The following is a 15107-nucleotide window of genomic DNA, read 5'->3' as shown; positions in this document are numbered from 1 at the left end:
ACCCCAGAGGTGGGTGGTCTAAGCCTGGTAGAACAACTTTGTCATCTTCCAGGTGACTTTGCAGGATGGGTTCCCATGGCGGCTGCAGGAGAGGGCAGGATGGGCCTGTGGGGCACTTGCAGCCCAGAAGGGCATCCGTTTCTGCTCACGTTTGCGGGCTAGAATCAGTCACATGGCCATGACCAGCTGCAGAGAAGGCTGAGAAATGTATTCTTTAGGTGGGAAGCTACCTGCTCATCTAAAGCTCAGAAAGTCTGCTTTTAAAATGAAACAGGAATAATAAAGGTTGAAGATAGTTCACACCATTTCTTCTTCTTCTTTTTTTTTTTTTTTTTCTGTTGAGAGTCTTTGATTTCCTCTTAATGCTGCTTAGTGAATGGAGTGCACTAAAGCTATTTGGTCAGTTTTCTAGGAGGATTTTGTTGCCCTGCAAATAGGATGTCTCCTTTAGAATTGTCGTCATGATTCCCATTTTTATTAGCACCAAGTACTTCTTAATTGTTCTTCAAGGAACTTGAAGCAGTTTATAAATTTGTATGTTCCTGATTCATATAGATTAAAGTAGGAAATAAATGTAAAAGTAGTAAATATGTCTTTTAGAGATGAAAGAAGTCATATCAATTTTAGACCATTATGTGTTGTTCTCTGTTAAAAGAATATTTTCTTAGGCTGGGCACAGTGGCTCATGCTTATAATCCCAGGACTTTGGGAGGCCTGAGGAAGGAGGATTGCTTGAGGCCAGGAATTTGAGACCATCCTGGGCAACATAACAAGACCTCATCTCTACAAAAAATAAAAAAAGTTAACCTGGTGTGATGGCACATACCTGTAGTCTCAGCAACTTTTGGGAGGCTGAGGCTAGAGGATTACTTGAACCTAGGAGTTTGAGGTTACAGTGAGCTATGATTGCACCACTGCGATCCAGCCTGGGTGACAGAGTGAGACCCTGTCTCCTAAAAAAAGAAAAATGTTTTCTTAAAAGTGATTGAGCATGATAAACAATCCACCAGTCCCACTGGCAGAAGAGATCTATTGAGAAAGAGCCCTGTGTTTAGAGCATGAGGAAGCCAGCAACCACCCTGCTACCTTCTGAAAGGACCAATGGAGTGCTGCACAGATATAGTGACATAATCACACATCCCTCTCTGTGGGTCTCTTTGCTTCACATGGAACTGCAGGAACCTTGTACACAGCCCCAGGAGGTGGATGTTTTACGAGTACCTCCCAAGTGGTTTCGACATATATCTGACATTAAGCAGTGGTGTTCTGTTAGAATCAAAATCATGCCCCTGTTGAGCTTAAGTATTTGGTTTTTTAGTCATCTTCCATCCTAATTCATGGTGTTGGCACACAAAATCTAAGAATATCAATGATCACTTTTGGTAAATAATATATGAAAAATAAAAATTAGCAATTGAAAATTGCCCAAGTAATTTTACTAAATTATATTATTGTAATTAATTCAAATGTTCTGTATTTCAGGACCTTTTTTCTATCAATGCTTATGTTTATGCTCAGAAGCCACAGCTGGATATTCATAGCTTTGAAGGCACATTTACCAGGGTAAGTTCAATCTCTTGAATATATTCATTGTGTGTGCAAGTTAGAAGTAGCAGAGTTTTGTTTTGAGAGATCAGTTCAATCAAGTTCAAGTTCATGCAGTTCTAATTTCCTTTCGAAGTAGAAAGGGAAAACCCTACATAATGTTTCAACTTCTTAAATTTTCCTCTATCAGATATGTTTTTTGGATATATTCAGTGTAGTTTTTCTAACTTTTTAGCATATTTACTATTGATAAGCTCTTTATCTTCTAAAATATTGTGAGTCAGAAAAATAAAATAATTTAACTATTTCAGTTTTAACTGGATAGTTGGTATCCTGTGGTATACACGTCATATCTAATTTTTTGTTAACTGGATGTATGAATATATACATGTATGTATGTGTGTGTCTCTGTGTGTGTACATTTCTTTATATACATATGCCTATTTCATGCCACGTACTTTTCATTATTAGGAAGTTTTGGCAAAGCTTGAATCCCCTCCAATCCTGACTAATAGAATGTGAAGGACTCAGTCACTTCTGATTTTAACAGCTTGTAATTGATATCATAAATGCTTTATAATGAGGAATTTTAATTTGTGACTATAGTTTGTTTTTAATTGCTGCAATTATTTTTAAAAGATGTATGTTGGTGCAGTCTCCTTTGTTTCACTCTTGGTCACATGCAAGGTTTGGCAAGTAGTTGTCATCACTTGGGAAAGCATTTACAGAGCTTATATCATGGGAAAGTTCATGTGCAGATGAAGGACGTGAGGTGAGGGCACCTGTGAGGTTGCTGGGTCCTGTAGGGGGAGGGACATCACCTCGCAGCTGCTCATTTCCATGAGTGCTACACACAAGCACTGAAAAATGTTCTTGGAGACACAGGAGGAAGCATGTCCTGGTGATAAGTGCTAGAGAATGAGTTCTGAAACACATTCATGTCTTTTTGTGTTTTTACAAAAATACTTATTATGAAAACAGCGTGTTCTTATTAAAGACAACAGATGAGAATAAGTGTTATAAAGAGGTACCCTTAGTATACTCAATTAAGAGTTAATAATGTATCCACTATTAAGAATTTGGAATATTATTTCTTTCTTCCTTTCCTTTCCTTTTCTTTCTCGTTCCTTTCCAATTTATATTGCTTATGACTTCCTAAACGTTGGATGCCTTTGCCATACTGTGTGTAGAAGTACATGAAGTGAGCAGTGTGTCCCAGCTAGGAGCCCTGACTGCAGCGCCTGTATCGGAGGGGTGTTGTGTGTGCCTGAGGACATGGGTGTGGGGAGGCTGTATAAACCTGTAGCCCCAGCTGCTTGGGAGGCTGAAGCAGGAGGATCACTTGAGTCCAGGAGTTGGAGGCTACAGTCAGCTATGATTGCGCCACTGTACTTTAGCCCACGTGACAGAGCAAGACACTGTCTCAAAAAAAAAAAAAAAAGAAGAAGAAGAAGAAGAAGAAAGAAAAACGATGCTACAGGCATAGCACTTGTATATGTGTTTTTGGTGTCTGCACATGCCTTGTACGTACAAACAGAGCCAAAGAGGAAGGAGAAAAAGAAAAGGAACTGATGTGCCGGCCTCTGCCAGCCCCTGGAGCGAGTCGATGGGAAGAGGCCAGGCCAGTGAGGGTTTGTGGCTGTGAACAAGGGTTTGTGGCGTGGGAGAAGACGCAGTGGGCACCAGGGAGTGCTTGGTGCTGGAGGTCAGAGTGGGGGAAGGGTACAGGTTAAGGTTGAGGCATGAAGCAGTTGTGTTCTACTTTAGTCTCACGCATTACTTTACTAAGGGTTTAATTCTGAATTATGATTTTCAGACACTCAGCGTTCCTAGGCTAGCAGTTGTGGCACTGAGGGGTAGGAATTCAGGAAGACATAGCACCCCTTCAGTACACACTCCCTCGGGGTTATCACCAGTGACAGCCTTTGCTGGTGAAAGTGAGGGCCGAGTAATTCACATTTGCAGGGCGTGGAGATGGTGAGTGTTGGTTATCTTACCTTCAGAACCTCCTTGTTTTTGAGTCTGTGAATTCAGTTTTGAGATTGAGCGGTATAGCACATGCCGGAAGTGTCGCCTCGCTTTCTTCGCCAGCTCCGCTGCATTCGCCTCCTTTCCTACTTAGGACTGGTTTGTTCACAGCGGTGCAGCACGGTGCTGACTCCCTGGTCATTTTCCCTCTTGGAAGCACAGCCCATTCCTGCTTAACCTCTGACTCCCACTTGGCGACAACCTGTCCCCTTCTTGTGTTTCAGGCATATTTGTGGCTCTCGGCATGGAAGTTCCAAGGGAGGCTTCTTCTGCGAGGGGTGATGTGGGTGGACCCCTCACTTCTGCTGCTTCCTCCAGGTCTGAACCTGTCTGAGCCTGGAGGTCTGCAGAAGGGCTGGGCAGGCACACATCTGTGCTGCAGCGGCTATCATGGTAGGGACCCCTCTTTGGACAGGGCAGTCGTGAGTGTGGCAGTCGCTTCCTTCTTCCTGGCCCCCTTGATGCTGGACAGTGCTTCAGAGAGGAGCAGCCCCTGTAGGCAGGTCACGCTCTGAGCCGCCCTGGGGTGGGTGACGTTGGCCCTGGTTCATGTCTTGACAGCGGCCCCTGGGCAAGTTCTGCCAGGGCAGCCCTGGCACCGCTGGATCCTCCTCCCACCTTCAAGGCCTGCTGGCCTCTGCTACTCAGACATGTGTTTCTGCACTCAAGACTCTGACAGGCTAAAACCTGCCACTCTGCCAGTCTTCTTATTGCACACATGGCCACGACTAAGGCCACAGCAGGGCACATAGGCCCATGTGCCACCCAGCTCCACGCTGTCCCCCTCTTGCAGGACCAAGGCTGTGCTCTATGTGCGCCCTCCATCCTCTTTCCTCTGACTTTGTTCCCATTCCAGCTCTCTGGCCGTCGGTCCTGTATCCTGCAACACGTGGTCTGTGTACCATGGATCTCTCCATGTGTCCATGCTCCTCTGTTACTCAGTGGCTCCCTGGGCCTTTCAGAGTCCGGCTGAGCCCTCGGGGCAGCTCTGGCAGGCTGCAGGGGCCTGCCTTCCTCATGGCCGGGCCGTTCCACGCTTCGTGGGCAGAGGCTGAGTTGTGGGAGGATGCCGGCGATAGAAGTGAGTCCAGTTTACAGCAGTGCATGTGAATGCTGTAGGTAGAGAATGCAAGTCTGTGCAGGGTCGATTCTCATCTGAACTAGTCTGAACAGTTTTACTGGTTCTTCCTTTAATTAATACGTTAAAGAAAATCTTTGAAAAGTGTTCATTTTATATTCTTGTGAGTCATAATTTTGAAAATTGCCATCCAGCAGTCGATGCCCTGTGGCAGCAGGGCCCATCTCTTCTTATCCTGTGTGGTAGCCCGGACCTGGTTATGGCGTCCAGCATGGGTCAGGGTGCCGAGCAGTGTGATACCTCTCGAGTGAGGAGTTAGCCAGTCTGGTTGTACTCAGAAGAGAGACTACTATAGTGTCCCTTGTTCAAACCGACCTTTCCAATCTTTGTTTGGCGCTACAGATTGTGTGCATTTTACATTTCCTCAAGGCTGCTTTGCTTAACAGAAAACAGTATGCTCTTGAATTTCTTCAATTTTTAGGTACCACCACAGCTTTGCTGCATTTTCTTCTGTAGATCAGGGGAGGCTGCAAATAGTTAACACAGTTTCCTTCAATATAAGCACCTCTTTAACTCTGGGATTGCACTGTGGCTTCACCACTTTTTAGATGGGTGAGCTTGGCAGAACGCAGCATACTTCTGAGTCTTACATCTCAGAGCAGTCAGAGAACACATAGGAACTCTGGAAGTGTTGGCTGTCATCCTTTTTCCTGTATGAGCACCACTCCTGGGAATGTATGCCACGAGGCTCATACAGGTGCAGGACCTGGTTGGTGGTGAGTGGGATGGGAGCAGGCCCAGTTTCCCAGTGGGGAGGTCTGTGAGAGTGCCCTTCCTGGGCTGGGGTCCTCATCCCTCCCAGGTGAGCCATGTGTTGATATTGTGATGAGAAGAGTTCAACTTGTATGCAGCGTAAACACAATGGGCAGTTTTCTATGGCCAGTCCTTCAATTTCTTTCTTTCCTAACACAAACAAAAAACCCGAGGTCATCTTATGTTTGTATTTTGTGCCTTATATTTTATCTTGCCTTTTCCTGTCATTTAAGGAGGGTTAATATCACCTGAAAGCATCTAAAACTATCTCTGGGTCATGATGGGTGTTTCAGATTGAAGCAAAGATACCCTCTTAGGGCGGTCGTGGCATACTGTGAACTGATATATTTAGAACATGAGTTTCACTGCAGAGAGAGAAGAAAGACAAAACAGTGTAGCAGTTGTGCTATTGGTGATTTGCTGTGTGTCTTAGCTATTTTACCGAGGCAGAGGTCACCCAGGTCAGAACAGAGACAGGGTTAGGAGCCGTCCACATGAGAGCAGATGGAGGTGGGGACGGTCCAAGTTGGAGCAGACAGAGGACTGGACTGTTTGTGAGTTATGGCAAGTTCTTAATGAGTGTCATTCAAATAAATGGCCTTTCATTGCCTTTATTTGATGTTTTCTAATAGGATTTTGTTTAGCTCACTTTAAATATATCAATCTTGAGTTACAGATTGTTTAAGACAAATCTTTTTTTGTGCATTTTTTGAAAAAGAAGAAAAAGACAAGTAGTTTTGTAACTGGAAAATGGAGTTCACTTTAATTATTCAGATTTATCAACCAAACTGTTAAAAAGTGATAGCTGCTGCTTTTCCTTTGTGTATAGTGTAATATACATCAGAGAAAATGCATTTTTTTGGTATGAACTTAATTACTTAAACAAGAATTAGAGTGACTAACCCAAGGCTTCCTGGCCTGTGCAGAGTCTACTGTCGACAGGTGTGCTGTGAACCTGCTTCTCTCCCCCACAACAGTGTCAGGGCAACCTGCATCGCTGACTGTGTAACGTTTTGCATTATATAAATGGTCCATGTTATTGTTCTTGATATCATTGATGTCACTTACTGTTCAAGACACAGGTCTTCTCTTGGAAGTTTGGAGTTTGAGATTCTAGCCAGTTTTGAAATATTAGCAGTATTCATAGTCTGTTGACATCATATTCCCATTTAATCTTTTTTATGATGTATTTTCTGCTGTAATTTCTTTGCAAACCATAGCATACTTATCATTGTTCATGTCTTTTTCAATCAAAATAGTCTTCTTTTGAAAAGAAAACCTCTTTTATTTACAAAATGGGGTATACTGTTGAGAAACCAGCTTGAAATTGTAACATTCTGCATTCTTCCCTCCGCCCCCCAGCAGATTTTATCTTTTTAAACTGTATAACATTAAGGAGAAGGAAACCAAAAGAGAAGGTTATTTTGAGATAATTTCTTTCCCATCTTCCCAATCTTTATTCTGTACTTCATGAGATTGGTAAGTAACTATCTTTTAGAATAATTTTCTTCTTATTAGAGAAATGTTTAATGTTTAAAGTCCATCATTGCTATTGCAGAATTGAAAGGAAAATGCATAGATACTGTGTGTCCTTCCATACATGATTGTGTCAGAAATAGACAAAAACATTCACTGATTAAATGGTCATGGGAAAGTAATAAGAGAACCAACTTAAATTTCTAAAACTAAATTGTATAGAATCTTTTATTTGTAGTTCAGAAAGCCTTATAAACTTTTTATATTTTTTAATACTCTTCTTTTTCTTGGAGTTCAACGTAGGGGAAAATACTATACACTAAAATATTTGCATGCATTAATGATTTTTTAAACTTTCACATTAAGGGAAACCTTAGGAAGGTTCAAGGGAGTAAATGGTGTGAGTTTGTATGTGGGTACTGAGTGGTGGTGCAGAGCTGCTGGCGGGGCTGAAGCAGCACCTGCCTCTGCACCCCACAGCAGGAGGCTCAGGGTGGCAGCAGAGTGTAGACCGGACGCAGGGCCACAGTGCAGGGCCTGGTCCTGTGGGAATGAGAGGAAGAGTTACGGCTTTGCTTATTCTTGTATTTGTTCCTTTGCTAGCTGGGGCTGAGTGCCTGTTCTGTGATGGGAGCCGTCACGTAGCTTACAGTCCTGTGGGGAAACAAGCATCTGCATTGCTTTGATATAATGAAAATAATTCAGGGTTTATTTTAGTGGATAACTTTATTTGCTCCAACCTTAAATGATAAATGTGCGATTGGCTTATTTATGCCAGTTACATACTCAGTTTGCTAGATTGTAGCCGGAATTCCTAGACCAACATTCAGTTTGAGGCTATACCTTGTTGGCCACGTTAGGGAAAAGGAAGTGAGGACATACAGATTTTACTGTCTTTCCAACAGTATTTATCTGAATTACACTCTTAAGACCATCTATGCGAATGAATCAGAAATTGGTCATTTCAGTTCAGTCATAAATTCAAGTACATAATTAGTATAGTGGGAGGCTACTCACTTTTCTAAAAGTTCATTTTTCTTGGTTTTATAAAACCATAAAAGTCAAAGGGAAAACTCAGTTTTTCTGGATTATCTGTTTCTGCTTTAGGCAATTTTTATCCCTTTACCTTGAATAGATACTATAGTTATAAACAAAAATGGCCTGGCATTTTCTGTGGAGGAAACAAGAACAGGATTGGAAAACAAAGTACTTGAATATTCTTATGTATTTTAAAGACTGTAATGATGGTATGTTAGCTACTGTGGAAGAGTTTAATTTGATTCCAGTATGTTTAGAAATTTATGAATGCATATTACCATTGGCATAAAACTGTATAAGGAAAATGGTTAATGGTGGGTCCCAACTGGGGTCTGATGCACACAGCGCAGCGGGGGCCAGCCTCCTTCTGAAATTAAACTTTATTTCTGAAAACACTTTATTTTGTAAATATTTGCAGAGTTAGGGGAAATATTAATAGTTTGGAAACTGTAGAATTGGTTTAGATTCTTTGCCTCACAAGTAAATCAGAGAATCAGATACCAACTATCTTCCATGTAGCTATCAAAACGGCCAGAACTCACATCACTGAAGGTGGTTTGTTGAGTGAATGGAAAGGAAATACTAGCAGCACAGACCTGTTTCTCACATGCAGATTATTTTGGAAAATAGGTTTTCAGTTTCTTCCCTTCCTTCCCAATTTTGATTTCTTTGATATCTTCAAATATATGCTGATAGCAAGTTACCAGTTTATATTAAAATGCATTTCTCTGGAGTGGCATTGTTTTAGAGGAGACTCCCAGCAGCTGGGACAGCTCTTCCAAGCTGCTGCGAGGGCAGGGCTGTGGGTGTTTGCGGTCCTTTGTTCTAGCACGGTTTCCGTGACCAAATACGGACTGTGACTTTAGAATAAGATGAATAGTTCTGAGATTTTATATTGTAATTTTTGTCTCTGAAATGATGGAGACTCAGACTTGTGGGGGGAGGGGGGAAAATGGGCATTTATTGAAACCTTAAAATCTGTACCCCCATAATATGCCGAAATAAAAAAAAAAGTGTAAAGATAAAGGTAGACTACATATATTGCAGTTGTGATATTGCTGTATGGCTATGTTTGTTATCTGTGTACATGACTAGCAACATTCAGCTTATATTTGATTTTTGTTTTAATGAAGAGTATCCAACATAATAATGACATATTTTTAAAGAGGAATTTAAGAGAAAAGACATTTCTGTTCATATATGTGTGTGTGTGTATGTGTGTGTGTGTGTGTGTGTGTATGTTTTACAACAATATTCACAGAAGCATTTTTTTCTGTCGTGAGTATATACACATTTGAAAAAGCATAGCCCTTATCTTTAACAAATGGTAAGGGGAGAAGATTCTTTCATGCATATAAAATAAATGTTGAATACTTGATTTTTAGTGGTTTCTGGGCTAATGTTTTCTACTTGTCTAGCAGTGCTGTAGTGTTATTAAATCACATATTTGAAGATGCAGTTTTACTCTTAAAATATTAGAGCAAGCTGGGTGTGGTGGTGCACCTGTCGTCCCAGCCACTTGGGAGGCTCCCTTGAGACCAGAGTCCCAGAGCAGCCTGGGCAACATAGTAAGACCCTCTCTCTAAACAAATAAATAAATGGATGGATGGATGGATAGATAGATAGAAAGAACATGTAGTATTTTCATGAAAATTTAAATTGCTTTGTGTATGTTAAAAGTAAACATTAAAAATAATCAATTGATTAGAGGTGGTCTTCACATTTGGTTTTAATTTCCTACATTTCCCTTCCCTGCCCTCCCGTTTTGTGGTGCCTTTTCACTGCTGTTCAGTTGGATCCGGCTGTGGACATGGTTTTAATACTGTGGACATTTAAAGTATGAATAATAAAAGAAAAATCACTAATTTGCCAGTTTTGTTTTCATTTTTCTCTCCTTGAATAGGAAGACAGTGACCCGCCCATCCATGAAAGTCTCAGCATAGAAAATACCTTGTGGGCAAGCACTGTTGTTGCATCAGGTAAGACAGTCTCCTCTGAGTGTGAATTCTCACAGACAGATGGTGCTTTGTGTTGTCCAGGGGCTGCCCTGAAATACGTAGTGACCTTGCTCCACACAGACTGCCGGTCTGCAAGTTGGGGTGGCCTGGGAGTGTGCGGTGAGGCCCATGCAGGGGACAGTCCCTGCACTTGGTGCTCGAGGCCTGGGGTAGGCAGAGAAGCACAGCCTTCGTGTGGGAGCGCGGGGCATTTGCCAGGTTTGGGCACGTTTCTTGACAAACTTGTCACTGTGCCCTAGAGGTGCACAGCAGTCCTGGGAATGCCAGTGGTGATTTTAGGTGGAGAAAGAGTGTGTGGTTGAGTGACTGGGACAGGGAAAAGTGAGGTGAGGCCAGGCAGGCCATGGGAGGCAGGTCCTATCAGTGTTCCTGGTGGTTGAGGAGGGAGGTGCTTAAATTCTGACAGTTTAAAAAGTAACATTCTAGAGAAGGTATTGAAAATGTGAATGATTATCACCTGTCAGAACTTAATGGCAGTTGACACTGCTGATGATGCTGGGGGTGAAGTTGAGCAGGCAGGGACCACCTGGAGAGGGCACTGTTGTGACAGGGACCTAAGAGTGGAGGGGGCTTGTCTGGGGTGTCTGTCCGCTCAGCACTGCGCAGAGCTCCACGCCTGTCTCTGCTCAGACGTGCTTCTCCCTCCGTGGACTGTGTGTGGAGAACTGTTCTGCGCCAGGCGCTGGCGATACCGTCTGGAACAGAGTCATTGTGGGTCTTGTCCTCAGGGAGTTTATGGTTTAGTGAGGAGACATCCAGAAAATGGTCCAGGTGATTTTACTGTGCTCAGTATCACAAAAGTGTTGATTGATACTGTGACATCACATATCTATAAAAAACGTGCAAGTCAAGAACCTTTCTGGACAAGATCTAGGAGGTGGAAACACTGAAACAGACTGAAAGACTGTGCAGACGTGAGTCCCGGTGAGGTAGAGGCAGGAAGGGTCTCGGAGGACTCTTGGCAGAAGGCGCAGTGCTAAGAGGGACCCAGGACCCTGAGGAGGAGGAGAAGGGTCCAAGGGCCAGGGCCAGTGTGCCTGGCCAGGGGGAAGAGAGTTATTGGACACGGCCCATGTGCACGCGAAACCGCACGACAGCTGCCTCCGTATTTGCCTTTCAGCAGGTAGAATATGAAAGGGGATTTAATTGTGTCCTAGTGTTTTGTATCACTATAATAAACTTGGTAGGAAATATGACAGTTTTGATAGGTTTCAATTATGTGGGCTTTTGTTGTTACTCATATTTACATATTTTAAAAATTTCTCAAAATAGAGAAGTTAGGATGGTGCTCCATGGAGAGACAACAAAGGTGGACTGGCCAGGTCCTGAGCTCTGTGGACCTCAGGAAGGGTGTTCATACCTTGAAGACACCTCACAAGTGGACACGCAGGTCCTGGGCTCTGTGGACCTGGGGAAGGATCTTCGCATTGTAGAGAGTGCACTTTCAGCCAGGGAAGACTCAGAGTTGTGCCCTTATGCCTGTTCACTCCACATGTCGAGTTGTGTTCGCATCACTCCTGGAGGCACGCACTGCCTGCCCCGGCCAGCAGTTTGGCGAGTGCTATTCTGCAGCCTGGCCCTGCACCGAGGACTGCCCTCAGCAGCTTCCACATCCCTGCTGGTCGCAGCCACAGTGCACCTGGGCCAGGACAGACTCCGGCCGCTGTCCTTAATGGCTGTCGCCCTTCAGCGCTCAGCACTGAGTAGTTTGTTAGAAAACACATCCAATAATTTATAAGAAGCTCATACACCATCAGAAAGTTTGAATTTTCTGTTTTTAGCTATTTTATTCTGTTTCCATGTCATTTATTATTAAGGATCATTCATGAAGATAGAAGATTCTCTTTTTTAAATACATTTTATTGATCTTTTGTTTCCTAGATCCTTTTGAACATGTATTAGAATGTGTTTCTGACCCCCCGTACTATTTCTCCTCAAAGAGACAGGAGCAGCCCTAGCCAAGGCTTCTGAGACATCCCGTGTAGCTCCCGAACACGGCTTCTCTCCTGACTCAGTTTACTTGCTCGCCTTGGCAAGCGTAGCAGCCAGCTGTGTGCCTGGCAGCACAGATGCTAAGTAGGCCTTGTCACATGTGGGCCGTATCGTAGCCCAGTTTTGTCCTCTTTGCCATGTGGCCTTTGGTTTTCCAGGGCGGTTTATCTTCTTAGAGTGTAGATGGCTCTAAAGCCATCCATGAAGGTCAACTGTGGTGCCTTTAATGTTACCTTGTGTTGGGACGTCTTTAGAATGCAAGCCTTGTCTTTAATTTCAAATCTTTTAGAACATCTTTGAACAATTTCCACATTCTATATATTTCCACACTACCATTTGCTGAGGAGTGTTTGAAAGGCTTTAAGATCTCAGGACAAACCCAAGGGCTCTTAATCTTCTTTGTAATTATAATTGATTACAAGTTGTGCATTCTCTTTAATCTTATACCTTAACAGTTAAATCTCAATTGAATTCCGGTTGGCTGTTAAGGGGACTTGAACTTGGGCCTTCCTCCTCTGTCACAGCATCTGAGTTCACTCAGACGAGGGCTCAAGCCACACAGACAGACAGACACCCTGGACGAGGGCTGGCCAGCGGGAGGACGCAGAGCTTGCAGTGCTGTGACACTCCATCACCCCTGTTGATTCAGAAAGCACTGTTTCTCCGGAGGACAGACTCGGGGCCTGGAGAAGCACCATGTTTTGTAGCGATAAGCCCAAGAGAGAGTCCCTGATACTGAGCTCCCAGAACCTGGAGGGAGCCGAGCCCTCTGAGGCAGGACTGTCAGGACCCGCTCTGCTCATGGGGACCCAGGCTGGCTGCAGGTCTTGAGTGTCACTCTGTGTGCCCGGCCATGTGGAGTTTGGACATCAGTAGAGGTCACCTCTGTTACTCTCTGTAAGTCTTTTGACTTCCCAGGGCTCACTCTGTTGTGTCTGTCAGTTTTCCTGGGACCTGCTGCCTGGTCTGTGCTTGTCCACTGTGCTCGATGTATGTCCCTCTGTGCCTCCCGCCCTCTTTCCTGGAGCCGCACGTGAGAGCTCCACTCAGTGCCAGAGCATGGTGAGCGCGGCCCTGTCTGCTTCTCCCCCAGTACCTAGCAGGACACTCGGTAATACTTTGATTGGCAGATACCTCTTTTTACATCTCTCGTACACCCATAAGTACATATTTACTTTTTTTTTAATTGAGTAAATTTAAGTAAACATTTTACTATCTTTTTGACCCAATAGTTTGAAGCTATTAATTATTTTGTTAAAGTGGTCTAGGGTGTATATTTTGTATGTATAAAATTTTCTGTGAATAGTCTTAATTAATTTTGAATTTGTAAGGATCAGTTGATAATCTGCAATTTAAACATAGTATCATATCAGGAGTTTAAAAATAGCAACTAAAAATGTGGTAGGCTCACTCTTTAAAATATTTAATAAGTAAACTAATTAGTTTGACTTGCTGAATTATATTTTGTAGTTATAAGTTTGAAATTTTTATATAAAAAATATCTTTTTTTCCCAAAGTTGACCTTGTTAGCATTTTTTTTCTTATTTTGCATTTGGAAAGTTGTTTGCCTAAAATGCAACTATACTGTTAATTAGATATTGATAGGATTTTGTATGAAATTTTCCCTATAGCTTGTGACAGGGGAGTCAGGTAGTAGCTAAGAGATTAATTACTGTTCCACTAATGTGAAATGAAACCGGACCCCATGCTGACTTTCGGACTGTAGCCACCAAGACCACTGCAGACATCACTGGGTATCAGAGCCCTGGTCCCTGAGTCAGTGGAGTGTAGCAGGGGATGTCATTGTACTTACGCCCTGTTTGGACCCAGAGCATCTGAATGTTTTTGTATTGATTTTTAATTAACTATAGTCAATTTGAGGTGTGCAAATATGGATCAGACAAATATAATCACTAGCTTTAAATAGTAAATGCTCATAAATCTTTTTCTCAATATAAATTGAACCAAATTTTTTTTTTTTAATTTTGGATGTTATTATCATCTTCACCTTTAGGGCCTTGATGAGATGGTACCTACCCGTTAAGAATTTCTTTATTGTGGTGGTTGTGATTTTAACACCCCAGCATATTCCTGAACTTAGGTCTTTCTGAAAGAGAAGCTTCCCAAGTTTGAGCTAGTGGAAGGGAGCTTAATTTAACACTTGAAGTATAAATTAATTTTGCAGTCCTCCCATTGGAGTATGTTATTTACTGGGAATCTTTGCATCACTCTGTGTTTGTCGTGTTGTGCCCCCCCCCCCCATCATCTGATGTGGCTAAAGATCAGTGTGATCTCCTGTCGTGCTCTCATCTCATTTGAAAATCAGCAGTTAACATCTTTTCTTTATTTCTTTATACCCTATATATTAACACATGGTTTACTCAATCTTTTAGCTTATGCTAGTCTCTAAATTCCTACCCTTTGTTAAAGAGAATGGAATATGTTCCAAATATTCCTGTGCTGATTTTAGTAATTTTAGGTATTAAAAAGCATGACAGACTCGGAAAAAAATATATTTAATCTAATTACAGTGCATACTCAATTTTGGTGAGAATCAACTGAGAGAATACATTTGAAAGGCTTTAGCAAATTTTGACAGATTATGCAAATACAGGATCAGAAATTTTGTTAAAGACTTTTTTTTTAATTGTTAGGCATTAGAATTTTCTTTTCTTCTTTTTTTTATTTCAGCATATTATAGGGGTATAAATGTTTAGGTTATGTACATTGCCCTTATACCCCCCCCTCAGTCAGAACTTCAAGCATGTCTATCCCCCAGTTGGTGTGCATCGCACTAATTATGTATGTATATACCCATCTCCTTCTCCCCCCTCCCATGTGCCCAACACCCAGTGAATGTTATTCCTATATGTCCACTTAGGTGTTGATTAGTTAAAACCGATTTGCTGGTGAGTACATGTGGTGCTTATTTTTCCATTCTTGGGATTCTTAGTAGAATGGGCTCCAACTCTATCCAGGAAAATACAAGAGGTGCTATATCATCGTTGTTTCTTATAGCTGAATAGTACTCTATGGTATACATATACCACATTTTATTAATCCACTCGTGTATTGATAGGCACTTGGATTGTTTCCCGATCTTTTCAATTGTGAATTGT

General features: G+C 42.4%; 1 protein-coding gene across 4 annotated transcripts in view; it reads left to right on the top strand.

The window, feature by feature from the left end:
* ATP9B (ATPase phospholipid transporting 9B) overlaps positions 1–15107 on the top strand; it is a 214919-nt gene that overhangs the window by 89095 nt on the left and 110717 nt on the right. For 3 of the 4 annotated variants that reach the window (XM_012788897.2, XM_075993786.1, XM_075993787.1), the window contains 2 exons: positions 1483–1563; positions 9882–9957. In XM_012788897.2, coding sequence (XP_012644351.1) covers positions 1483–1563; positions 9882–9957 — 157 coding nt within the window. The remainder of the gene's footprint in view (positions 1–1482; positions 1564–9881; positions 9958–15107) is intronic. The other variant, XM_012788899.3, reaches the window with a different exon arrangement.

Source organism: Microcebus murinus, chromosome 17 (genome assembly GCF_040939455.1).
Source record: "Microcebus murinus isolate Inina chromosome 17, M.murinus_Inina_mat1.0, whole genome shotgun sequence".
NCBI lineage: Eukaryota > Metazoa > Chordata > Mammalia > Primates > Cheirogaleidae > Microcebus > Microcebus murinus.
The sequence above is the reverse complement of the archived record's forward strand: the minus strand, read 5'-3'. Positions and strand labels throughout refer to the sequence as shown.